Genomic DNA, 27,506 nt, shown 5'->3' with positions numbered 1-27,506 from the left:
CACAGTCTAAGGAAGGAGGAAGAATGCTCCAGAATTTCATTTTCTGTCACCCTGTCTAGCCAGTTGATGTTGATTGTACCGATTAGCACCCAAAGAACATGCTTTGCACATCATCAAAAATATTGAATTAGTTGTAGAGTGTCATGGAGAATGCCATGCCTTATCATTTTCCAGAGTATTTATTGAGCAACTACGGTGGGAAGTGAACAATTCCAGTCACATGAGGCATATACAAAAGAAGAGTAAGATGTGATCTCTGCCCACAAAGTGTTTGCAATCTAATGGAGGAGATAAGTAAACATCAACTGACATATATCCAAGAGTTAAAACCAGACAAGTACAGATTAGAAAACACAGTAGATAAATCAATGAATTGTAAAGTCCTCTAGACTGTAAGATCACTGTGGGCAGGGATTGTGTGTATCAACTCTGTTATATTGTACTCTCCAGAGCGCTTTGTACACTGCTCTGCAAACAGTAAGTACTCAATAAATAGGATTGATTGGAATAAAGAAATACTTCCCCAAGAGTGTTGAAATGGATGAGGGAATGGCATGACTGGATGACAGTGGCTGGGGGTGGAGGGGGATAAATCAGGAATTGATCAGGCATGGTATTATTATTATTATCATAATATTGGCATTTGAGGCACAGAGAAATTAAGTGAGTTGCCCAAGGTCACACAGCAGAGAAGTGGCAGAGCCAGGATTCGAACCCAGGTCCTTCAAATTCCCAGGCCCATGCTTTTTCCACCAGGAAATGCCATTTCTCTACTAATAATGATATGTGTTAAGTGCTTACTATGTGCCAAGCACTGCCCTAATCCCTGGGGTAGATACAAGATAATCAGGTCCCAAATAAGGCTCACAATGTAAGTAGGAGGGAGAATAAGTATTGTATCTGCATTTTGCAGGTGAGGGAACTGAGTCACAGATCAGTTAAGTGACTTGCCAAGGTCACACAGCAGGCATGTTTTAGAGCTGGGATTAGAACCCAAGTCCTCTGACTCCCAGGGCTGTGCTGTTTTCATTAAGTAGGCCACACCGTTTCCTAATGAACTACTTTGCAAAATCAGCAAAGCACTTTTAGACCACAAATTAGCTAAAAAAATTCCAAGATTCATAACAGCAGTCAGTCACCAACAAACCCAATATACAAGCAAAGACTTTTATCTGCAGTAGAGTTGAGCATTGTCATGGATTTTCTTATCTTTTCAGCAAATTGTCCATGATTCACAGTTGAATACAGTAGTGATTGTAGGTCAGGCATGAGTCTTTCAATCAGTTCTGCACTCTTGTGCATGCTCCCAAGTTCAATAACGTCATTTTTGAATCAGACCAACGAATATGTGTGTGCATGTATGAGAGTGTGAATATGATGAGAGAGAGAAAGATAGTAAAAACGAGAGGGAGTGCACCTGATCTTAATGATAATGAATTTATCCATACACGATCACCTTTCTTAAGTCTTAATTAATTTTGTCAGAATAATCATAATGGTAACAGTTGTTTCGGTATTGGTTCACTGCTTACTCTGCGCCAAAATCATCAGGTTGGATACAGTCCAAGTAGGAGGGAGAATAGTATCAAATTCCCATTTTACAAATGAGAAAACTGAGGACCAGAGAGTTGCAGTGACTTGCCCAAGATTCACCCAGCAGGCAAGTGGCAGAGCCGGGATTAGACCTCAAATCCCCAGGCTGGTGTTCTTGCCACTACACCATGCTGCTGAAAAGCTTAGGCTAACTCCCAGGTTATTCCAGCACATCCTACACCCTTCCAGGGCCCAAACTTTTCAGGAGGCGAGCTTGCCTGGTGAACACGTTTCTCAAAACTCCTTTCATGTCTTTGTTCCTCAGGCTGTAGATGAAGGGGTTCAGCACAGGAGTGACTACTGTGTACAGCAAGGATGCTATCGAGCCCTTCCGGGATGTGTGGGTAGACGTAGAACTGAAATAGATCCCAAGACGAGTGCTGTAGAACAAAGAGACCACACACAGGTGAGAGCCACAGGTGAGGAAAGCTTTATACCTTCCCCTGGCAGATGGGATTCTCAGTATGGTGAAGACAATACGAGTGTAAGAGAACAGGAGGCCTATGAGGGGACCTATTCCAAGTGCCATTATCAGTGCAGGTAACAAAAAAACATTGATGTGGGTGTCCGTACAGGAAAGCTGGTTAATTTCACAGAAGAAATTATCATTATTTGTGCAGAAGGATAAGCAAAGCATCAGTAAGGTATGTATTAAGGCATCAAGGCCACTGATCATCCAGGACCTGGTAACCATCGGGGCACAGAGCCGTGGGTTCATGATTGTGGTATAATGGAGGGGGTGACATATGGCCACGCAGTGATCATAAGCCATCCCTGTAAGGAGGAAATTGTCCATTAGTCCAAACAGATGAAAAAGTACGCTTGCATCAGGCAGCCCATGTAGGATATGTATTTATCCTGGGTCTGAACATTGGCCAACATCTTGGGGACCGTGGAGGACAAGAAACAGATGTCAGCAAGAGTGAGGTTGATGAGGAAGAAGTAAATGGGGGTGTGCAGTTGTGGGTCAGAGCCGATGGCCAGGATGATGAGCAGGCTCCCCAGGAACCTGAGCAGGTACATCCAGAGGAACAACACGAAGAGGAGCTGCTGCTGCTCCACTCGGTCTGACAGTTGCAGGAGGAGGAATTCTGAGAAGCTGGTTTGGTTTCCCTTCACCATGAAGCTGGAGGATCTGCTGGGGGAGACGTGGCAGGGGAACAGAATGGTGGAGCAGTCACATCATGGGAAGAATCAGTCTAGGCTTTGTGCAATGTTTCCCAATAAATCTTCAAATCCGGCAGAAACTTCTGTTTATTGACATTCTGTTTCTATTATCACAACAACTTACTTCAATGCTCTTCACACAGTAAGTGCTCAAAAAATGGATTGATCAACTACTTAGCACTCTATCATTCTTCTCCTCATTACCTATCCACTCTCTTCTCCCACAAAACACCCGCTCGCACTCTCCATTCCTTCAAAGTTCACTTTCTCACTGTGCTTAGTGCTGCTTCTCCCACCTCATATCCCTGGCTCACGCCCTTCTTCCTGCTTGGACCTCTTTGTCCTTCAAATTCTCCAGATCGCAGTTCTCTCCATCTTCCAATTCTTTCTGAAATCCCAACTTCTCCAGGAGGTCTTCCTCAGTGAACTTTCCTTCTCCCCAGGTCCTATCCTCCTTGCTACCATCTTAGCACTTTTTCATTCACAACCTCTCTTCATACTTTTGTGAGAGGAGACAGATGATAGAGTGCTACTCAGTTGATGAATCCGTTTTGTTGAGCACTTACTGTGTGCAGAGCACTGATGTAACTTCTTGTGATGATAGAGTTCCAATAGACAGAAGTTTCTGCTGGTTGTAAAGATGAATGGATATCCATTACACAGAGCCTATATTGACTCTTACCATGATGTGATTGCCTTTTGTACCTAGAGATGTACGTGCTTGACTATTCTTCCTCTTCTTTATCATTTCTTTTATTTTTTTCATCCTCATTATCATGTAAGGTACTTGAGGGCAAGGTTCATGCCATCTGTAGTATGGTCCTCAGGTGACAGGTGATTCTGTTCTGGCTAGCAGGTCAGACTTCTATCTGACAGCACTTGTGTACATATCCATAATTTAATGATATACTAATACCTGTCTCCCCCTCTAGATTGTAAGCTCCTTTTGGGCAGGGATCCTGTCTACCAACTATGTTGTATTGCACTCTCCCAAGCGCTTAGTATAGTTCTCTGCACACAGTAAATGCTCAACAAATACCGTTGATTGATTGATTCTATCCTAGAGCCACCTGATCCAGGCTAGGAGCTGCAGTGACATGACCTGGGCAACAGAAGGAATGGGATAAGCATCCTGCTGACTGGCTTTCCCTTCCACAAAGGATCAGAGACCCAGTCTGTCCCTATAATCACGCAGTAAGGAGTGTTTGTATGAGAGATGCTAGTCCTGGAGACCCAGTGACAGTTGGCTGGGACATCCCAGGTGACCATGGCCTGTGGAGAAACTATCCCTTCTTTAAGGGGAGCAGCCAGGCCCTGTCTCCAGAAATAATAATTTAAAAATAATGATAGCAGTTGTAATAGTATTTATAAAGTGCTTATTCTGTGCCAAGCATTGTGATAAGACCAATAAGTTTTCACCCTCCCTAAACTTGATCAACAGTCCCTGGAACATCTTCTTCAGCAGAGCCCAGAGGGGCTGGGCTCTAACAAGGAGCTCAGGGAGCCACGAGCTGGGGGCCCCAAGGGTCCAGAGACTTCTGCAAATAGTCCTGCCATGAGCCCTGCTCCCAGAAGGACTTCCCCAACCCGTGGGTGAGGATGCAGTGCTCCTGCCTGGGGCCCCAGCATCCCCGGCAGCCACATATCCCTCTTCACCCTTCACACTCAGGCTGCTGCCCAGAGTAGACAAGGGACGACAAAGGAGCCCTACCCCGTGGGGACAGAGCCCTGGACCGGCACCGACCTTCCAACTGACTGCCAACTGAGTCTGATGGTCCCAGAATCTCTCTTATCCAGCCCTGGTGCCTGATAGTCCTCCCGGCAGTACCAGATCTAGATGTGGCCACGCTGCAGTATGGTAGGGCCAGAGATCTAATTCTCATTCTCGACATAGACAGGGACCAAGACTAGCCAGCAGGCGGTAAGGAAAATCCCTCTACAACACCCTCCTCTCCTCGCTGCATGCCCTGTTCCCCTTTCCCTAGCCACAAATATGGTGAGTGGATAGGCAGTGTGGAGTGTGTGTGTGTGTGTGTGTGTGTGTGTGTGTGTGTGTGTGTGTGTGTGTGTGTGCGTGCGTGTGCTGTGTGTGTGTGTGTGTGCTGTGTGTTTGGGGGTGGGAGGAAAATACCCCAGGATGTAGGAGAAGGAGAGGGCAGGATATTTTTTTAAGCATTTACAGACAAGTAACTCCCCCTACTTGCCTCCCAGGAAACACTTCCCAACCCAAGGAAGCTGCTCTGCTGGTAAAATTTGGTGACATGGGGCTAATCAAGCAAAGTGAGGTGAGTGAGTGTTTGCGTGTGTGTGTCTGTCACATAGAGGGATTGATTCTATCATAAAAAATGTCCTACTGATTGAGACTCACGGCTCATCCAACCCAGAAATCTGTGCCCATTAGAGGCATCAAAGGTGCTCAGAAGAAACGTCTGTTGACTGTCTCCCGAGACGGGGGGTTCCTTGTCCCATCCTACATTTTGCTCTTAACCAATCGCATGTCTACCATCCATGTATCATTCTTCCTGAACATTCTAACTCTTCTCCCTGTCATCCCAAACTATCCCACTTGGTTGTGATCCTCTCACCCACAAATATATCCAAGTTGCTCTTGAACCTAGTTAAAGGAGAGGCTGGGTGTGCCAGCAGAGATGGGGAGAGCAGTGGTGGGAGACAGGTGGATGAGGCGGGGAGAGAGACAAGGTGGGTAGAAGGAAGAGATGAGATAAGAAAAGGAAGGAGTGTGGGAGGGATGGTGAGACAGGCACAAAAGCAGGTTCTGTGGGACAGGGCAGTGGGGAAAGGGAAGAAATAGAGAAAATAGAGGAAGGATGATGGTTGGCCAGGGGAATAGAGGGGGGAAGAGATAAGATATAGGGACGGGGGGCATATCTTGTCAGAGACCCCCTTGCCCATGTCCTGTCTCTGGCCTGGAACTCCCTCACCCTTCATCTGTGACAAACCACTACTCTCTCCCTCTTCAAAGCCCTACTAAAATCATATCTTCACCAAGAAGCCTTCCATGACTAAGCCTCCATTTCCCCTACTCCTCCCATCTGTGTCACCCTTGCACTTGGATCTGTACCTTTTAGATCCTTAAGAGGAGCAGCATGGCCTAGTGGCAAGAGCACAGGCTTGGGATTCGGAAGTTGTGGGTTCTAATCCCAATTTTGCCACTTTGATGTGTGACCTTGGGCAAGTCACTCAACTTTTCTGTGCCTCAGTCACCTCAACTGCAAAATGGGGATTGAGACTGTGAGCCCCACGTGGTACAATCTGATTAGCTTGTATTTACGCCAGCGCTTAGAACAGTGCTTAGCACATAGTAAGCGCTTAACAAATGCCATCATTATTATTATTAAGCACTCACCCCACCCTCAGCCCTCCAGCACTCACGTACATATCCACAATTTATTTTAATGACTGTCTCCCCCTCTAGACTGTAATGTAGTGTACTCTCCCAAGCACTTTGTACATGGTTCTGCACACAGTAAATGCTCAACAGATACCACTGATTGATTGATATGGGATAGTGAGAGCAAAGAGAAAGGGGGAGCAGATAAGAACAAAAGAAATGCTATTACTGGATCAGACCTATGGTCTATCCAGCTCAACATTCTGTGTCTACCAGTGGAAACCCAACAGTTGGAGGAAACATGGGGTGGCTGCCCTTCTTGATAGCAATCGCCAGAGTTAAAAATGAACCATCTAATAGCCCTAACGTTCTTCTAGTGGCCCATCACGGACCACTCATCCATGAATTAATGCAAATCTTTCTTGAACTTGCTGATAGTTTTGGCCGCTCAACTTCCTGGGGTAAAACATCCCAAACTTGTAATCCACTTGGAGGAAGATGTGTTTCCTTTTGTCTGTTCTGAATCATGCCCTTCAACCTCTAATGGGTTTTCCTTCTTCTGGTGCTATGGGATTTGGGGAACAACAATTTCATATGCACCCAGTTCACCTTCTTCCTGATTTTCTGGACTTCAATACTATCCCCTCTAAACTTATGTCTCTTTCAGCCTGTCCTTATAAGGAAGCTACTCCCTCCCCCCGATTATCTTTGTTGCCCTTCTCTATACCTTAGTGCCTGACACATGGTAAGCGCTTAACAAATACCATCATTATTATTATCCAACTCAATTCTGTCCTTCCTGAGACATAGCAATGAAAACCATGTGCAGTATTGCAAGGGCCGGTGTTTTATGGTTTTATCTGGTGGCAGAAGTTTGCAATTGTTTTTAATCCCTTCTCGATGAAACCCTGCCCTCCCTTGGCCTTTGGTCTGGTGTTGTACAGTGGATCTGTGATTTAAAACAACAGTCAATGATGACTTTGAGATCTCATTACTGTATTATGATTGATAATACTGGACCTCACATCGTCAATCAATCAATGGTATTTATTGAGAGCTTACTATGTGCCGAGCACTGTAGTAAGAGCTTGACAGTACAATACAACAGAATTAGCAAACACATTCTCTGCCCAGAATGAATTTACAGTCTAGCGATGAGTTTACAGTCTAGAGTCATGGTACTCTCCCCATCCTATCTCCTTATCTTTCCTTTATTTTTCCCACTGCACCCCAGCTCACACTCTCCAATCCTCTCAAGCTCACTTTCTTGTTGTCCTTTGTTCTTGAATCTGACCCACTGTTCTCACCCACCTCACTGCATGGAACTCTCTCCTTCCTCGAATCTGTCAAACCTCATCCCTCCCCTCTTCAAAACGTCCTGCAAAATCAGGTCAGGCATCCCCTGACCAATCCCCACCCCCCTGGTTCTGTCCTCCAATTCATCACCCTTAGCACTTATGTATTAATCTGTTCATTCCAATTATTTATTCACTTTTTTCTGTTTTATCTATGTTTTATTTCTGCTCCTATAGAATGTACATACAATGGGAGCCCATCCCACTGCACGTTTCTGAAATGGAGTGGTTTTCACACATCTCACACATGAAAGTTCCCCCATTCAATCCTGATCGGAAATGTATCCTTAGAGGAAGCATCATGGCCTAGTGGAAAGAGCATGGCTCTGGGAGTCAGAGGACCTGGGTTTTAATCCCAGATCTGCCTCTTGCCTGCTATGTGGCCTGGGGCAAGTCTAGTAAGTACTCTGTGCTTCAGTTTCCTCATCTGTAAAATGGGGATTCAATACCTGCTCTCCAACCTTTATAGATTGTGAGCCTTGTTTGGGCCAGGGACTGTGTCCAACCTGATATATTGTATCTACCACAGGTCTTAGGACAGTGCTTGGTGTATAGTAAGCTCTAAAGAAATATCATGATTATAATTACTATTATTGTTATCATTATGATTATTATCCCTATTACATTATAAGATCTTTGATCTCAGGTCTCCTACTTCTGTTGTGGATTTTCAAGCCCCTGTACAGTGCCCTATACATAGTAGATGATCAATAAATACTGTGTGCTTCCGAGGTAAAAGAATTATATCAAACTTTTCACCTCAGTTGCCAGTATGAATTTAGAGAAGCAGTGAGGCCTAGTGGAAAAGACATAGGCCTTGGAATCAGAAGATCTAGGTTCTAATGTCAGCTCTGCCACTTGCCTGCTGTGTGACCTTGGGCAAGACTCCTAACTTCTCTGTGCCTCAGTTTCCACATCTGTGAAATGGGCATTAAATTCCTCTTTGCCCTTTCCCTTTGACTATGAGCCCCATGTGGGACAGGATCTGTGTCCATCCAGATTATCTTGTATCACCCGAGTACATAGCATATTGTTTTGCACATAATAAGTACTTTACACCGATATTACTGCTATTATGATGCTTCTCTGGTGCAGGTTGATAATCATCTCAGTTTTCTTCAGATATTTCATTGCCCATGGCACCTAGTTGATTCTGTGGAGCCATTCACAGTCTCCATGGGTGGGCTTCTAGAACACAGTTGTCTTTGTACAGTAATTCTTGAATGACTTTGGATGATGCTCAAAATCTGTTGAGGTGGAAGAGTTTCCCATTCCAACCTGTGCATCCAGGTCTCTTGTTTTAAAGATGTGTAATGAATCATCATCAATCGTATTTATTGAGCGCTTACTGTATGCAGAACACTGTACTAAGCGCTTGGGAAGTACAAGTTGGCAACATATAGAGACAGTCCCTACCCAACAGTGGGCTCACAGTCTAAAATAATGAATGTGAATGATTGATTAAAACCCAATGCGTTTAATCTGGGAAAGCTCCCTGGAGGTGTTAATTCTTATGCATTTTACCTTGGGAGAATAGTGGGGATGAAGTTTTCAAAGCTGGAGGAGTTATGGGACTGGTCCATTCCATTGCAAGAAGAATGGGGTCCTGCTAGAAAGGAGACCAAGCAGCTGTGACAAAGAAAAATTGCCAAAAAAATAGTGTGGTGGGAAATGGTGAAGGCGGAACTGGAGCCAAAAAAATAAAACCTAGGTAAAATTATTTTTGAAAGTCCCAAAGCAGTTAAGTGGAGTGATTTGCCTAAGGTCACACAGCAGACAAGTTGAGGAGCAGGGATTAGAACCCAGGTACTTCTAATTCCAAAGTTCTGATTGGAATGGGCTTGGTCAGGATCCGCACAACTGGAGCCCACCCATTGTGGGTATCAGCAGAAAACACTTCCCGGGAAGCCCTGGGTCTGGGCTTCCACTCCCAAGGTGTGGACCCTCTTCTAACCTGTGATCTGACCCTTGGGGTCCCTTGCAGGAGCCTCAAATGCTGACCTTCTCCTCCCCTACCTCAAGAAAGCCTGGTGATTTCCACATCCCTGCAGACACCCATCCAACCCACAGTGATCACCTGACTCCTTGGTGGCTTCTCCTATGGCCCACTGAGTTCTTAGTATCCTGAAACTCCCCAGAACTTTTTCATTCAAAGGTATTTTGTGAGCATCTACTCTATACCAAGCACTGCTCTAAGCCTTGGAGAAAGGAACAAAGATGGTATTTCAGACACTGTACCTGACCCACTGGGGGTTCACAGTCTAAAAATAAAGGAGGGGTAGAGGTGGGGGAAGTGAAGTTGGCAAGGGACAAATTCCTTCCTCACCGTAGATCTATGACCTCTCAGCCTCCTTCTGCTGTAAACTTGCTTATCTTCTTTCATTAGTAGTTGCTGTTTCTGGCCATTTCTGTCTCTCCCAAGGAAGCTACAGAATGCAAGCCAAGAAGGAGGTGTCCTCTAGGCCCTATTTGAATTCGATTCATTTCAATTCAGTTCAATTCAATTGTATTTATTGAGCGCTTACTGTATGGGACTAGAAACTGAGAGTCATGTTGGCTGGTCAGACACACACAGGAGATCCTGGTCCACGAAGGAGGAGCAGGGCCCTGCCCCCAGGGAGATTTCATTGCCCTCTCCACCATGGTCAGAATTATCTGGGATGTTTCCCTCAGAGCAGCCCAGAGAGGTCAAGGGAGAAATCAGATACCAAGTGTTTGTTTACCTCTAACAAGGAGCTTTGGGAGCCTCGAGCTGGAGGTCCCAGGGGCCCAGAGGCTCCTGCAAGTAGTCCCACCATGAGCCACTCTCCCATCCGCACTGCCCCTGCGGGTGAGGACGCAGTGCTCAGGCCTGGGGAGCTGCAGCCCCACATCCCTCATCCCCCTCCATGCTCAGGCTGCCATCCAGAGGAGATGAAGGACGACTGAGGGGCCTGACCCCTCGGAGACAGAGCCCCGGAGCAGCACAGACCTTCCAGGTTAGAACCCTTTATAGGGGGACTGACCTCCCAACTAGGTTTGATGGTCCTCAGACAGGGTCCCTAGATATTGCCCAGCTTCAGGTTCAAGACTGTGTCATATCATGATATTGGCTGACCAGGAGTCAACATCAGAAGAGTACCCAAGAGACGGCCATCTGATTAAGATTTTCAGTACCTTTTGGCACCCTGACCTACCAGCAAAAAGTAAGGAAAATTTTGCTACTCCCTTCTGCTCCTCTGCTCAGAGCTCTCTACTCCTGCCAGTGCTAGGCTGATTAATAGCCAGGCTAGTGCTAGCCCATGTGCTTGCCAGACATTGCCACTGGCAAAGTCAGGACATTTGCAGGGGTAGGGTGGCATTTCCAGGAACTTCACTTTTCTTTACTCTTGGCCCTCTGTCCCAACATTGAACAGTTTGGGTGTATATCTACTGTGCTCGGGTGAGTACAAGAAGTTTTGGACGTCCTGGGCCAGTCAATTTTCAGTGGGCCCTGGGAGCTTGTACAAGCAGAATGTCCACCCTGGGCCCTGAAATTTGTGCTTACCTGGAACACTAAAAACCTGTCCTGTCTGGGCAGGAGAGAGACAGGATGATCCACTTGATGCCTTGGCCCTTTCGGCTCTACTGGCTTCAGTGAAGGGACAGGCCCCCAGTAACTTTGGTCCCTTCAAATTGGCCACCCCAGGTGAGTACCCATTTTACCTGGCTTTAAAATGGGCTTTGAGCAGTGGTACCTCTCAATCGATTGGAAATCCAGGGGATCAAAATTGTTGGGGATGAGAGGAGAAGTAGGCTTGCTTGCACCTGCTCACGCAGCTCAAACAGGCCAGAGTCAACTACAAACGTGACCACCTCCCCATCTCGGTGACTCGGTAACCCCTCTGATTCACCCTGGGGAACAGGTCCCTCACCCACACAGTCACACTGTCATCCTTGAATCAGCAAGGAAGGGGGAGATTGTGGCACGGACCTTGATGATCCCGGCAGCTGGCTGGAAGAGAAAAGATAGGGGCGGAGGAAATGAATGACTTGGAGGTGGTCTGAGCAATTAGTATAACCAGACCATATCTCTAGACTCTAAGCTTTTTGTGGACAGGGACCATATCTACCAACTCTGTTATATTGTATTCCCCCAGAAGCTTAATACGGTGCTCTGAACACAATAAATGCTCCATAAATATGATTGATTGATTATAACTATGTGAGGCTGGTTTGGGTGGATGGTAAAAAAAATGTATGTAAAGAAGGAAAGGAATGTATTCTAGAGTCAGAATGTAACCTGCCCTGACGGATAAAGATTTCTTGTCTTGATTCCCCCTTCACATTCCTCTTGGAGTTGCTAAACTATGGATAAATTAGGACTAGAAATTGGTGATGCCAGCCTCTCCACCACCATTCCTAAAGGAAAACAAAGGGAGAGTGAGGAAGGGGGAAGGAAGTTATTTCAGTGTCTGTCTCCTACTAGACTGTAAGCTCCTGGAGGGCAGGGATCATATCTGCTAATGGTACTGTACTTTCCCAAGTGCTTAATACCATACTCTGCCTAGAGTAAGTGCTCAATAAATACGTTTGCATGATTGAGAGGAGAAGACCAGATCCTGGTTGTTTCAGGAGGATCTGATCAGCGAGTGGATGCTTTTAAAGCTAATGTGGGAGAGGGAGAGTGCCGAGGGTGAATGGGAAGAAGAGCGTGACTAGAATCTTGCTGGTAATGACGAATAATGAGGCACCTCGATAATTGCCACACTAATCTTTTGCCTTTCTTCTTGATGATGATGATGATGATGATGATGATGGCATCATTGTAGACCTGTGGCATCACCTCAGCAATTTGTATGTTGAGAAAGAGCTTGTATAAGTTTTAAGCAGGGTATCCTCTCTCAGCTTGTAGATGTCAGTGGACAGGTCATCATGTCTTTGTGCTTGGCCATTTTTCATGACTCTGATTACTCATAGTAATTGTGGTATTATTGTGAAACAGCATGGCCTAGTGGATAGAGTAACATGTCTGGGAGTTAGGAGGACCTAGATTCTAATTCTAACTCTGCCACATGTCTGCTGTGTGATCTGGGGCAAATCACTTAACTTTTCTGTGCCTCAGTTACCTCATCTGTAAAATGGGGATTGAGACAGGGAGCCCTATGTGGGAAAGGGACCATGTCCAACCCTGTTATCTTGTATCTACCCCAGTGCTTGGTACAATGTCTGGCACATAGTAAGTGCTTAAAAAATACCAGTTATTATTATTGGTATTTGTTAAATGGTGAACTGTGGGCCAAGGAAGTTACCTAATATGCACAATGAGTCTTAAGACTGTGAGCCCCAAGTGGGACATGGACTGGTCATCTTGCATATACCCCAGTGCTTAGTACAGTACTTGGCACATAATAAGTGCTTAACAAATACCATTAAAAGGGAGTTTACAATCTAGCAGGGTAGACAGTCATTAAAATAAATTGCAGGTAGGGAGAAGTAACTGAGTTTAAGGATCAGGATTTAGGTGCTAGTTGGGATTGGTAAGGGCAAGGTGAATATCCAAATTGGGGATGCAGGAGTGACATGGCAGTTATGAGGTGGGGTGGGATTCTAGGGTGGGAAGATAAAAGATTAATCAGGGAAGGCTTTCTAAAGGGATTAGTATCCAGGTTTCATAAATCCTCATTCTGTGCTCTGTTCACTAGGACATGATAGTTTTTTTCATCTCCTCCAAATAGAGGATGCAATCTATTCTGGGTCTGGTTAGGTCATGGGTACATTTATGACCTTTCTGGCACTGGAACTGAGGAAACCTGGGTCAGAGGTCTATGGAAAGATTAGAGTGAAGCTTGCAAAAAACCTTTTGATGGAGTTCTCTAACTATTTCCCAATCTGAACCAAGAAAATACAATTCTTGGGTTAGATAGCCAGGTTTGGGAACTAAGGACTTCCCTTCATAACTTATGCCAGCTGTCCTTGCATGCCCCTATACCCCCTTTGGAGTAGAATTGTACTGGAACTGCTCCATAGTCACATTCCCCTATCTTGCCTCTCACAGCAGATCTTCTGGCCCCATGGAGAAGGGAAACCAAACTAGTGTCTCAGAATTCCTCCTCCTGGGACTCTCTGACTGGACCGAGAAGTGTCAGCCCCTTTTTGTGCTGCTCCTCTGGATGTACCTGCTCGGGGTCCTGGGGAGCCTGCTCATCATCCTGGCCATCGGCTCCGACCCACACCTGCACACCCCCATGTACTTCTTCCTCACCAACCTCTCCCTGGCCGATGTCTTTCTATTATCCACCATCGTCCCCAAGATGTTGGTCGGCATCCAGACCCAGGATAAATCCATATCTTATATTGGATGCTTAACACAAATCTATTTTTTTGCCTTGTTAATAGGTCTGGACCATTTTCTCCTCACTGGGATGGCTTATGACCGCTACTTGGTTATATGCCACCCCCTCCCCTACACCACAATCATGAGCCCACGGCGCTGTGCCCTGGTGGTTGCTGGGTCTTGGATTGTCAGTTCTCACCATGCCCTGATACACACCCTGTTGGTGGATCGCTTATCATTCTGTTCCAGTCATGAAATCCTTCAATTCTTCTGTGACTTTTACCAGGTCCTAAGGCTTTCTTGTTCGAGCATCTTCATCAATGAAGTGGTGATATTTGTCACCGCAGTAGGGTTGGGCATAATTCCACTCATCGGGCTTCTGTTCTCTTACACACGCATTGTCTCTACCATATTGACTGTCCTGTCTGCAAAGGGAAGGTATAAAGCTTTCAGCACATGTGACTCTCACCTGTCAGTGGTCTCCTTATTTTACAGCACCTCTCTTGGGACCTATCTCTGCCCCACATCTAATCAAACATCCCGGCTGGGCTCGATGGCATCCGTGATGTACACTGTGGTCACCCCCATGCTGAACCCCTTCATCTACAGCCTGAGGAACAAGGACACGAAAGGGGCCCCGAAAAAACTTGTCAGTCGGAAACTTATATTCACATAAATTCTGATCCTCACTTCTTGAAATCTTCAAGGCCTTAAGCTGTGATGAATTCACCTGGGGGTTAAATTTCTGGGTCTTTCCCATGCCAGTCAACCAAAATCAACTGATCACTTACCATTTGTGTTATCGATCAATTGATGGTATTCACTGAGTGCTTATTTTGTGCAGGGCACTGTAATAAGTGCTTAGGAGGTACGATACAGACCTAGTAGACACATTCCCAACCCACAAGGAGCTTACAGTCTAGAAGGGGAGTTAGTTTTATGTTGAGTTAGTTTTCCTATTGACCAGGTGGTCCACTACAAAGAACATCATTTTCATATCATGTTCATTTATTGAATGGCTCTGAGTACAATATACCGTACTTTAGATTGTAACAATTTGGTGGCCCCCAAGTGATAGCAACTCACCCAGCCTGCATCATAGGATTGGTGTACAGCTGGGTAGCTAGTGATAGGCTGGGCGATTATTCTGCTGCCTCTTTCTGGGAGCTTTTCAGGTGCAATTTGTTCCCTTAACTTGCAATTCTAGATGTTTTTGAAAAAATAAATAGCATGCACAATTAGAATCTAAATGCCTAATTAGATTGTAAGATACTTGAGGGCAGGGTTTTTTTTTTTTTTTACTGTGGCATCGTTCTGAAGGGCCTATTACCATGCTGGGTCCAGGTTAAAGGGCCAAAATTCAGCCCAGTGAGGGGCCCATTCTTGTCTGGGGAAGCAGAAGGACTGATCCTCAAGGACTGGCTTCTGCACCTAGAGCCCACATCATCTGGTGGAGGGTTCAGGCTGCACTACTCTAGGACCACGTACAGAGGACTGTTCCTGTGTTAGTGATTCCTGAGTCATCACCACCTAGTGAAAAGCCTCTGAACCTGTAGCCCTGATCCAGGGATGCCTGCAGGAAAGTTCCTGCTTCAGCAACCATTCAACCAGTGGCATGGAAGGTGTTTGGGATTGTGTTATCTTATTGGGATGTATTGCTTGGGGCACCTGAGTGGGCACCTGAATGTTCTACTACGATTCAGTAAAATATACTTGGCTCATGTTGGTGAGTGGATGTGCCTACTGTGGACTCCCAGCCTCTATCTGTGCCCTGGCGTTCTGGTTAGGGGCCAGGAGGATCCCTCACTGTAGTGGGCCCCACCCATTCTGCTAAAAGGTTTACTCTGATGCTGATTCTGATGCTCTCCTGTGAATGTGTGATGGCACACCCCACAGATACAACATCAAGGTCTAGTTACAAGTTTGTGCTCCAGGGGATTTCTACTTTGGACTCCATGGAAGAAAATCTCCTGAGCCCCTGCCAGGTATAATGTTAGCCTGAACACATCACAGATTTGTCCCCAGCCTTTCGTTCCACTTTAGAGCGAATGACTCAGCTTACGTTCCCTGAGCCTTCATGGTAGCCTCTGCCACTATTCAACATCTTAATAAAGAACCTCCAGTCCAGCACTGGAAACAGTAGGGGGTTTCAGCCAATCACAATGGCTGAAAAACAGTTGCTTCCCTGAAGGACTTCTAGCCTGTCTTCCAGTAATGTAGCTATTAATGTAGTCTCCTCCTCCTCTCCTTCCTCTTCCTCTTTCTCTTCCTTCTCTTCCTCCCCCTCCTCTTTCAGTTATTTATGAATAAATTTGTAAAGGCATTTATTAAGCACTTACTATGTACCAGTCACTGTACTAAGTGCTGGGGCAGATACAAGCTAATCAGGTTGGGGCACAGTTCTTGAATCACATGGGGCATACAGGCTTAATCCCTATATTACAGTGGAGGCAACTTTGGCACAGAGAAGTGAAGTGACTTGCCCAAGTCACACGGCAAATAAGTGGCAGAGCCGGGATTACAACCCAAGTCCTTCTGATTCTCAGGCCTGTGCTGTATACACTAGGCCATGCTGCTTCCCCAGTGGAAAACCACCATCCTTTTGATTATGTCCTTCAGATCTCTCTTGGGTCCCTTTCTCCGGAGCTGACCCTCATGGCAGGAACATGGGGGGACTGAATCTCTGGTATGTGGTTTCCTCCACTGGAGATGCTTGGTGTAACCAAGCCAGCATGACATTGTGTCACATGACTGGCAGATGTCAATCATAGCAGATGCTGTGCCATGTTTTGGGTAGTTCAACCCCTTCTACTAGGGATTGGTAGATTTAATAGGATGCCCAGACAAATTTGTAATCCAAGCAAATGGCTCATGCAATTTGCGCATTGGTTGTAGACCCGTGGGTGGATATGACCTCTTCCAGAAGTTTGAATAATAATGGGAGGAAGGACATGGAATGATTTATGGAATCAAGGGGAGGGTTTTTTTAACATGAGTGCATTTGAAGTCCAGCTCAATCACACCGAAATGGGCAGCAGCCAGGCAAGAGATATGTCCAAGTTCAAGGCCCTGAGGATAGCCCAGTGGATAAGAACATAAGACCAGAATAAATGTCATTACTGGATAATTCCAGTGATCCACTCATTTCAGAAATCTACCTTCAGTAGAGTTACCAGTATTATTGGAGGAGCTGGGTAATGGATGCCTTCCTTGACATCCCAGGGTTCACATAGTTCATCCTTCTCCCGTCAAAATCTCACAAGGGGAATGACTGACCTACACAAAGATGTAATTGTTCCACCATCCCACTCCCCTGCCTTGTCTCTCCCATCAGATCATCTGGCCCCATGGAGAGGGGAAACCAAACCAGCATCTCAGAATTCCCCCTCCTGGGACTTTCCGATGGGAGGAACAGCGGCAGCTCCTCCTTGTGCTGTTTCTCTGGATGTACCTGCTCGGGGTCCTGGGGAGCTTGCTCATCGCCCTGGCCATCGGCTCCAACCCGCACCTGCACACCCCCATGTACTTCTTCCTCACTAACTGCTCCCTGGCTGATGCTTGTTTCCTGTCTACCACAGTCCCCAAGATGCTGGCCAACATCCAGACCCACAACAAATCCATATCCTATGGTGGCTGCTTGGCACAAATTAATTTCAGGCATGCTATCATTATTACAATAATAATGGCATTTGAGGCACAGTGAAGTGAAGTGAGTTGCCCAAGGTCACACAGCAGAGAAGTGGCAGAGCCGGGATTAGAACCCAGGTCCTCCAAATTCCCAGGCCCATGCTCTTTCCACCAGGCCATGCCATTTCTCTACTAATAATGATATGTGTTAAGTGCTTACTATGTGCCAAGCACTGAACTAAGCCCTGGGGTAGATAAAATATAATCAGGTCCCAAATAAAGCTCACAATGTAAGTTCTAGGGAGAATAAGCATTGAATCCCCATTTTGCAGGTGAGGGAACTGAGTCACAGATCAGTTAAGTGACTTGCCCAAGGTCCCACAGCAGGCCAGTTGTAGAGCTGGGATTAGAACCCAGGTCCTCTGACCCCCAGGGCTGTGCTGTTTTCATTAGGCCACACCGTTTCCTTATGAACTACATTGCAGAATCAGCAAATCACTTTAAGACTGCCGATTAGCTTAAAAAATTCCAAGATTCGTAATAGCAGTCAGTCACCAACAAACCCAACACACAAGCAAAGACTTTTATCTGCAGTAGAGTTGAACATTATCATGGATATTCTTATCTTTTCAGTTAATTGTACATGATGCACAGTTGAATGCAATAGTGAGTGTAGGTCCGGCATGAGTCTTTAAGTCAGTAGTTCTGCATTCATGTGCATGCTCCCAAGTTCAATAACGTCATTTTGGAATCAGACCAATGGATATGTGTGTGCGTGTATGAGAGTGTGAATATGATGAGAGAGAGAAAGATAGTAAAAAAAGGAGGGAGCACACCCAATCCTAATGATAATGAATTTATCCATACATGATCACCTTTCTTAAGGCTTAATTAATTTTGTCAGAATAATCATAATGGTAACAGTTGTTTTGGTATTGGCTCAGTGCTTACTCTGCGCCAAGCACTGTACCAGTCACTGTGGTAGATACAAAATCATCAGGTTGGATACAGTCCAAGTAAGAGGGAGAATAGTATCAAATTTCCATTTTACAGATGAGAAAACTGAGGACCAGAGAGTTGCAGTGACTTGCCCAAGTTTACACACGGCAGGCAAGTGGCAGAGCCGGGATTAGACCCCAAATCCCCAGGCGTGTGTTCTTGTCACTACACCACTGCTGCTGAAAAGCTTAGGCTATCTCCCAGTTTATTCCAGCACATCGTACTCCCTTCCAGGGCCCGATCTTTTCAGGAAGCGAGGTTGCCTGCTGAACATGTTTCTCCAAACTCCTTTCACGTCTTTGTTCCTCAGGCTGTAGATGAAGGGGTTCAGCACAGGAGTGACCGCTGTGTACATCAAGGATGCTACCGAGCCCTTCTGGGACGTGTGAGTAGACGTGGAACTGAAATAGATCCCAAGACCAGTGCCGTAAAACAGAGAAACCACGGACAGCTGAGAGCCCCAGGTGGAGAAGGCTTTATACCTTCCCCTGGCAGATGGGATTCTCAATATGGTTAAGACAATACGAATGTAAGAGAACAGGAGGCCTGTGAGGGGCCCTATTCTAAGTTCCGTTATCAGTGCATATAACAAAAAAACAAACAAACATTGATGTGGGTATCCGTACAGGAAAGCCGGTTAATTTCACAGAAGAAGTGAAGGATCATTATTTGTGCAGAAGGATAAGCGAAGCATCAGTAAGGTATGTATTAAGGCAGCAAGGCCACTGACCATCTAAGACCCAGTAACTATCAGGGCACAGAGCCTTGGGTTCATGATCACGGTATAATGAAGGAGGCGACATATGGCCACATGGCAGTCATAAGCCTTCCCTGTGAGGAGGACACTGTCCATTACTCCAAATAGATGAAAAAAGTATCCTTGTGCCAGGCAGCCTGTGTAGGATATGGATTTATCCTGGGTCTGAACATCGGCCAGCTTCTTGGGGACCGTGGTGGACAAGAAACAGACGTCAGCAAGAGAGAGGTTGATGAGGAAGAACAGGTGTGGGATGAAGCCGATGGCCAGGAGGATGAGCAGGCTCCCCAGGAACCGCGAGCAGGTCCATCCAGAGGAACAGCACAAAGAGGAGCTGCTCCTGCTCTGCTCGGTCTGACAGTCCAGGAGGAGGAATTCTGAGAATCTGGTTTGGTTTCCCTTCACCAAGAGGCCAGAGGATCTGCTGGGGGAGACGTGGCAGGGGAAGGGAATGGTGGAGCAGTCACATCATGGGAAGAATCAGTCTAGGCTTTGTGCAATGCTTACCGATAAATCTTCAAATCCGGCAGAAACTTCTGTCTATTGACACCCTGTATTATCACAAGAACTTCTTTCAGTGCTCTTCACACAATAAGTGCTCAAAAAATGGATTGATCAACTGCTTAGCACTTTATCATCCTCCTCCTCGTTACCTATCCACTCTCTTCTCCCACTAAACGCCAGCTCGCACTCTCCATTCTTTCATAGTTCACCTTCTCACTGTGCTTAGTGCTTGCTTCTCCCACCTCAGATCCCTGGCTCATGCCCTTCCCCTCGCTTAGAACTTCTTTGTCCTTCAAATCCTCCAGACCACAGCTCTCTCCATCTTCCAATCCCTTCTGAAATCCCAACTTCTCCAGGAGGTCTTACTCAGTGAACTTTCCTTCTCCCCAGGTCCTATGTTCCTTGCTACCATCTTATCACTTTTTCCTTCACAACCTCTCTTCACACTTTTGTGACAGGAGACGGATGATAGAGTGCTACTCAGTTGATCAGTCCATTTTTGAGCACTTACTGTGTGCAGAGCACTGAAGTAAGTTCTTTCGATAATACAGAGTACCAAATAGACAGAAGTTTCTGCTGGTTGTAAAGATGAATGGGTAACCATTACACAGAGCCTATACTGATTCTTACCATGATGTGATTGCCTTTTGTACCTAGAGATGTACATGCTTGACTATTTGAGTACTTCTTCCTCTTCTTTATCATTTATTTTATTATTGTCATCATCATTATATTGTAAGGTACTTGAAGGCAAGGTTCATGCCATCTACAATACGGTCCTCAGGTGACTGGTGATTCTGCTCTGTCTACCAGTTCAGACTTCTATCTGATAGCACTTGTGTACATATCCATAATTTATTTATTTATTAATATCTTTCTCCCTCTCTAGATTGAAAGCTCCTTTTGGGGAGGGATCCTGTCTACCAACTCTGTTGTATTGCACTATCCGAAGCACTTAGTATAGTTCTCTGCACATAGTAAATGCTCAATAACTACCATTGATTGATTGATTCTATCCTGGATCCACCTGATCCAGGCCAGTACATGATCTGGGCAGCAGAAGAAATGGGATTAGCATCCTGCTGACTGGCTTTCCCTTCCACAAATGGTCAGAGACCCAGTCTGTCCCTAGAATCATGCAGTAAGGAGTGTTTTTCTGAGAGATGCTAGTCCTGGAGACCCAGTGGTGGATGGCCAGGACATCCCAGGTTACCATGGCCTGTGGAGAAACTATCCCTTCTTTAAGGGGATGAGTCAGGCAGGCCCTGTCCCCAGGAATAATAATTTCAAAATAATGATAGCAGTTGTAATAGTATTTATAAAGTGCTTACTCTGTGCCCAGCATTGAGATAAGACCAATGAACTTTCATCCTCCCTAAACTTGATCAACAATCCCTGGAACATCTTCATCAACAGAGCCCAGAAGGCCTGGGCTTTAACAAAGAGCTCAGGGAGCCCTGAGCTGGGGGCCCCAGGGGCCCAGAGACTTCTGAAAATAGTCCCGCCATGAGCCCTACTCTCAGCCGCACTTCCCCAAACCTGTGGGTGAGGATGCAGTACTCCTGCCTGGAGCCCCAGGAGCCCCGGCAGCCCCTTGTCCTTCTTCCCCCTTCACACTCAGGCTGCCGCCCGGAGTAGACAAGGGACAACAGAGGAGCCCGACCCCGTGGGGACAGGGCCCTAGACCGGCACCGACCTTCCAACTGACTGCCAAACTCGGTCTAATGGTACCAGAATCTCTCTTATCGAGTCCTGGTGCCTGATAGTCCTCCCGGCAGTAACAGATCTACATGTGGCCACCCTGCAGTGTGGCAGGGTCAGGTATCTAATTCACATTCCTGACACAGACAGGGATCAAGACTAGCCAGTGGGCGGTAAGGAAAATCCCTCTACAGCCCCCTCTTCTCCTCGCTGCATGCTCTATCCCCCTTTCCCCAGCCACAGACATGGTGAGCGGATGGGCAGTGTGGAGTGTGTGTGTGTGTGTGTGTGTGTGTGTGTGTGTGTGTGTGTGTGTGTGTGTGTGTGTGTGTGTGTGTTGTGTGTTTCCGGGTGGCGGAAAAGCATCGTAGGAGGTAGGTGAAGGATAGGGCAAGATACTTGTTTATGTATTTACAGACAGGAAACTCCCCTTACCTGCCTCCCAGGAATCACTTCCCATCGCGAGGTAACTGCTCTGCTGGTAAAATTTGGAGACATGGGGCTAATGAAGCAAAGTGGGGTGAGTGTGCGTTTGTGTGTGTGTCACAAAGAGGGATTGATTCTAACATAAGAAATGTCCTTCTGAGTGAGACTCAGGCCCATCCAGCCGAGAAATCCGTGTCTACCAGAGGCACCAAAGATGCTCGGAAGAACCGGCTGTTGACTGTCCCCCGAGACGGGGGTTCCTTGTCCCATCCTACACTTTGCTCTTAACCAATCCCATGTCTACCATCCATGCATCCTGACATTCTTCCTGAACATTCTAACTCTTCTCCCTATAATCCCAAACTATCCCTCTTTTAAGGAAGCTACTCCATCCCCATGATCATCTTGGTTGCCCTTCTTTAGGGCCTGGCACGTGGTAAATGCTTAACAAATACCATCATTATTATTATGCAACTCAATTCTGTCCTTCCTGAGACATGGCAATGAGAACCATGTGTAGTATTGCAAGGGCCGGTGTTTCATGGTTTTATATGGTGGCAGAAGTTTGCAATTGTTTTTTAATCCCTTCTCGATGAAACCCAACCCGCCCTTGGCCTTTAGTCTGCTGTTGTACAAAGGATCTGTGATTTAAAACAACAATCAATGATGACTTTGAGATCTCATTACTGTATCATGATTGATAATGCTGGACCTTACATCATCAATCAATCAATCGTATTTATTGAGAGATTACTACGTGCAGAGCACTGTAGTAAGAGGTAGAGAGGGTACAAAACAACCGAACTAGCAAACACGTTCCCTACCCAGAATGAATTTACAGTCAAGTGAAGAGTTTACACTCTAGAGTCATGGTACTCTCCCCTACCCATCTCCTTATCTTTCCTTTCTTTTTCCCACTGCACCCCAGCTCAGACTCTCCAATCCTCTCAAGCTCACTTTCTTATTGTCCTTTGATCTTGAATCTGACCCATTGTTCTCACCCACCCCACCTCATGGAACTCCCTCCTTCCTCAAATCTGTCAAACCTCATCCCCTCTCCTCTTCCAAACCTCCTGCAAAACCTGGTCAGGCATCCCCTGACCAATGCCCACCCCCCTGCTTGTGTCCTCCAATTCATTACCCTTAGCACTTATAAGTTAATTATATATTAATCTGTTTATTAACCTGCCTGTCCCACTGCGGGTTTCTGAAACATAGCAGCTTTCACGCTTACCTCGCACACGAAAGTTCCCCAGTTCAATCCTGAATGGAAACGTATCCTTAGAGGAAGCTGCATGGCCTAGGGGGAAGAGCATGGCTCTGGGAGTCAGAGGACCTAGGTTTTATTCCCAGCTCTGCTGCTTGCCTGCTGTGTGGCCTGGGACAAGTCAATTAAGTACTCTGTGCCTCAGTTTCCTCATCTGTAAAATGGGGATTCAATACCTGCTCTCCAACCTACATAGATTGTAAGCCTTGTTTGGGCTACGAACTGTGTCCAACCTGATATATTGGATCTATCACAGGTCTTAGGACAGTTCTTGGTGCATAGTTAACTCTTAACAAATACCATGGTTATAATTACTATTATTGTTATCATTACTATTATTATTCCTATTACATTATAAGATCTTTGATCTCAGGTCTCTTCTATTGTGGATTTTCAAGCCCTCGTACTGTTCCCTGTACGTAGTAGATGATCAATAAATACTGTGTGCTACCAATGTAAGGGTACTGTATACCAAGCACTGCCCTAAGCACTAGAGGAAGGAAAAAAGATGGTATTTCAGACACTGTACCTGACCCACTAAGGGTTCACAGTCTAAAAATAAAGGAGGGGTAGTGGTGGGGGAAGTGAAGTTGACGAGGGACACATTCCTTCCTGACCATAGATCCATGACTCCTCAGCCTCCTTCCGCTGTAACCTTGCTTATCTTCTTTCATTAATAGTTGCTGTTTCTCCCATTCTGGCCATTTCTGTCTCTCCCAACGAAGCTAGAGAATGCGAGCCAAGAAGGTGCTGTTCTCTAGGCCCTATTCGAATTCAATTCAATTCAGTTCAATTCAATAATCTGTATTGAGCGCTTAGAAGCAGCGTGGCTCAGTGGAAAGAGTCAGAGGTCATGGGTTCAAATCCTGGCTCCGCCACTTGTCAGCTGTGTGACTTTGGGCAAGTCACTTAACTTCTCTGGGCCTCAGTTACCACATCTGTAAAATGGGGATTAAGACTGTGAGCCCCCCATGGGACAACCTGATCACCTTGTAACCTCCCCAGCGCTTAGAACAGTGCTTTGCACATAGTGAGTGCTTAATAAATGCCATTATTATTATTATTACTGAATGCAGAACACTGTACTAAGTGTTTGGGAAAGTACATTGCAACCATAAACAGTGACATTCGCTGCCCACAGCGAGCTTACAGTCCAGAGTTGCGGGGGACAGACATCAGTGCAAATAAATAAAATTACAGATATGTACATACGTGCTATGGGGCTGGGAGCGGGATAGAGCAAAGGGAGCATGTCAGAGTAACACAGAAGGGAAAGGGGAGATGAAAAATTAAATGGGGCTTAGTCAGAGAAGGCCTCTTGGAGGAGATGCACCTTCAATAAGGGTGTGTGAAGGTTGGGAGGGAGAGTAATTATTTGTAGGATTTGAGAAGGGAGGGCGTTCCAGGCCAGAGGCAGGATGTGGGCTAGGGATCAGTGGTGAGACAGGTGAGATTAAGAAACAGAGAGAAGGTTAGCACTAAAGGAGCGAAGTGTGTGGGCTGGGTTGTAGAAGGAGAGAATCGAGGTGTGGTAGGAGGGGGCACGGTGATGGTTCCCCAATAACCACATCCTCTTTGAGGCTCCAGAGTTCAGGTATATCTCCCTCTCAGTTTACACTGCTCATTTGTTCCCCTCACAATCTCAATCGAGGCAAGATTTGGGCTAAATAATAATACTATTTGAACATCTCCCCAGCAGATCCATAGGCCCCATGAAGAGGGGAAACCAAACCGGCATCCTGGAATTCCTCCTCCTGGGACTATCTGACCGTACAGAATAGCGGCAGCTTGTCTTCTTGCTGTTTCTCTGGATGTACCTGCTCGGGGTCCTGGGGAGCCTGCTCATCATCCTGGCTATTGGCTCTGACCCACACCTGCACACCCCCATGTACTTCTTCTTCAGCAACCTCTCCCTGTCCGACATCTGTCTACTATCCACCACGGTCCCCAAGATGCTAGTCAACATCCAGACCCACAGCAAATCCATAACCTATGCTGGCTGCCTGGCGCAAATGTTTTTCTTCATGCTGTTCGGGGTTCTGGACCACTTTCTCCTCACCGGGATGGCTTATGACCGCTACGTGGCCATATGCCACCCCCTCCACTACATCACCATCATGAGCCCATGGCTCTGTGCGCTGATGGTTGCTGGGTCCTGGAGTGTCAGTATTCTCCAGGCCCTGACACTCACCCTTTTGGTGGTTCCATTATCCTTCTGTGCTGACAATGAAATCCATCACTTCTTCTGTGAACTAACTCAGGTCCTGATGCTCTCCTGCACTGACACCCTCATTAATGACACAGCTGTGTTAATTTTGGCCATAGTTCTGTGTGTGGTTCCCTTCGCTGGACTCCTGTTCTCGTACAGGCGAATCATCTCCACCATACTGAGAATCCCGTCTGCCAGGGGAAGGGGCAAAGCTTTCTCCACCTGTGGCTCTCACCTGTCTGTGGTCTCCTTGTTCTACGGTACTGGTTTTGGTGTCTATTTTAGTCCCACATCTCAGAAGGGATCTAAAGCATCCGTGATGTACACGGTGGTCACCCCTCTGCTGAACCCCTTTATCTACAGCTTGAGGAACAAAGACATGAAATGGGCCCTGAAAAAAGTGTTCAGCAGGAAAACTCTCTTCTCCTAGGGACCATTATCCTTTCTCCTGGTAGCTGGGACCCTGATATTTCAACTTTCTTGGAAAAGAAAGTACAGGTAGACGCCATGGCACACCAGGTTAGGTACTTTGGAAATGGGATTGTGTCATGAATGGGTTTATTATGGGCTACGTTTTCCGCAAGATTTACATATTATAAATTGGGATCTGCTCCAGAACCTCTGAAAAGGAATATGAAATTCCTTTTCACGTTATATTTTCTAGCGATAAACATCACTAAGCTATTGCTTAGTCTTTTTTAAAAAATTCAAAGGCTAACTTCACAATATTAAGTAATGAGAAGCTAGTGAAGCTTTATGGAAGTCTGCAGAAGCAGAAGCTTGTTCTGCTTGGGTATTAAACTCTGAAGCGTTTGCTTCAGGTGATTGCATTGAGAGCTGCTCATTATTATTGTTATTACTACCAATAATAATAATAAGGTAATTGTTAACACTTAGTGTGAGGCAAATACTGTACTAAGTGCTGAGGTAGATATAAGTTAATCAAATTAGACACAGTCCCTGTCCCACATAGGGCTCACAGTTCAAGTACGGTCATGTAAAACCCAAGTGCGACTAAAATTACTGACCACTTAATATTCAGTGTGCTCCAATGAACATGCGTAATTATGAACTCCAGCTTGAATGATGATAAACTTGATTAACCTTGGGCAAGTCACTAAACTTCTCTGTGCCTCAGTTCCCTCATCTGCAAAACAAGGATTAAATACCTGTTCTCTCTCTTACTTAGACTGTTAGTCCCACATGGGAGAGGGACTGTGTCCGATCTAATTATCTTGTACTTGCCCCCGTGCTTACTACACTGCTCTGCACACAATATAAGCAGTCAATATAAACTATTGATTGATAGAAAATGGGGAGAAAAGTGGCTCCCTGAATGTGTAGGGGGAGGGAGTTCCAGGAAGAAGGGAGGATATGAGCAATAGGTCGGTGGTAAGAGAGGGGAGAACAAGGCACAGTGAATAGGTAAGGCTTGAGAGCTGTGAAGTGTGCAAGTTGGGGTATAGTATGTGAAGAATGAGGATAGTGGGGAGAGAGATTATTTAATGTCTTGAAGCCAATGGTTAGGAGTTTCTGTTTACGTGGAAAAGAATACACAACTGTTGGAGGATTTTGAGGCATAGGGAGACATGCTTCTATGCATGTTTTAGAAATGGGAAATGAGCGAACTATGGGGCTGGAGAAAGGAGAGATGGGATGCAGTGAGGTCAGTGAGGAGGCAGATACAATAGTCGGGTTGGGATATGACAAGTGCTTGGATCAGCAAGGTGGCAGTTTGGATGGTGAAGAAGCGGCATATTCTGAAGATGCTGTGATGAAAGAATGAGCAGGATTTGGTGACTAATCTTATATGCCGCTCTCGTACCACTAACCCACAGCCCTGGATCACTGCCACTGTCCGCCTCCTTCGCTCTTACGCTCGAGCTGCCGAACGCTGCTGGCGAAAGTCTAAACACCATGCCAACCTCGTTCACTTCAAGTTTATCCTTTCCTGCCTTAAATCAGCCCTCTCTTCTGCCAGACAAAACTATTTCTCCTCCCTTATTGACACCCATGCCCATCACCCCCGCCAGCTCTTCCGTACATTCAACTCCCTTCTCAGGCCCCCGGTTCCTCCCCCTCCTGCTTCCCTCACCCCCAACGATCTGGCCTCCTACTTCATTAACAAAATTAAATCCATCAGGTCCGACCTCCCCAAAGTCACTTCCCCCCCTTCTCCAATCCCCCGGCTCTCAACACTCTCTGCTACTCTCGCATCCTTCCCAGCAGTATCCTCAGAGGAGCTCTCCTCCCT

The 27,506-nt window shown here is 46.1% G+C and overlaps 1 protein-coding gene and 1 pseudogene across 1 annotated transcript; both read left to right on the top strand.

Moving 5' to 3' along the window:
- Positions 1-13,499: 13,499 nt before the first annotated feature.
- On the top strand, positions 13,500-14,438 carry LOC119923369 (olfactory receptor 7D4-like). Its single transcript, XM_038742791.1, has one exon. It carries the CDS (start codon positions 13,500-13,502, stop codon positions 14,436-14,438), a length of 939 nt encoding a protein of 312 aa, XP_038598719.1.
- Positions 14,439-24,755: 10,317 nt separating this feature from the next.
- On the top strand, positions 24,756-25,682 carry LOC119923379 (annotated as a pseudogene).
- The last annotated feature ends 1,824 nt before the right edge of the window (positions 25,683-27,506 follow it).

Source organism: Tachyglossus aculeatus, unplaced genomic scaffold (assembly GCF_015852505.1).
Source record: "Tachyglossus aculeatus isolate mTacAcu1 unplaced genomic scaffold, mTacAcu1.pri scaffold_181_arrow_ctg1, whole genome shotgun sequence".
Lineage (NCBI taxonomy): Eukaryota > Metazoa > Chordata > Mammalia > Monotremata > Tachyglossidae > Tachyglossus > Tachyglossus aculeatus.
The sequence above is the reverse complement of the archived record's forward strand: the minus strand, read 5'-3'. Positions and strand labels throughout refer to the sequence as shown.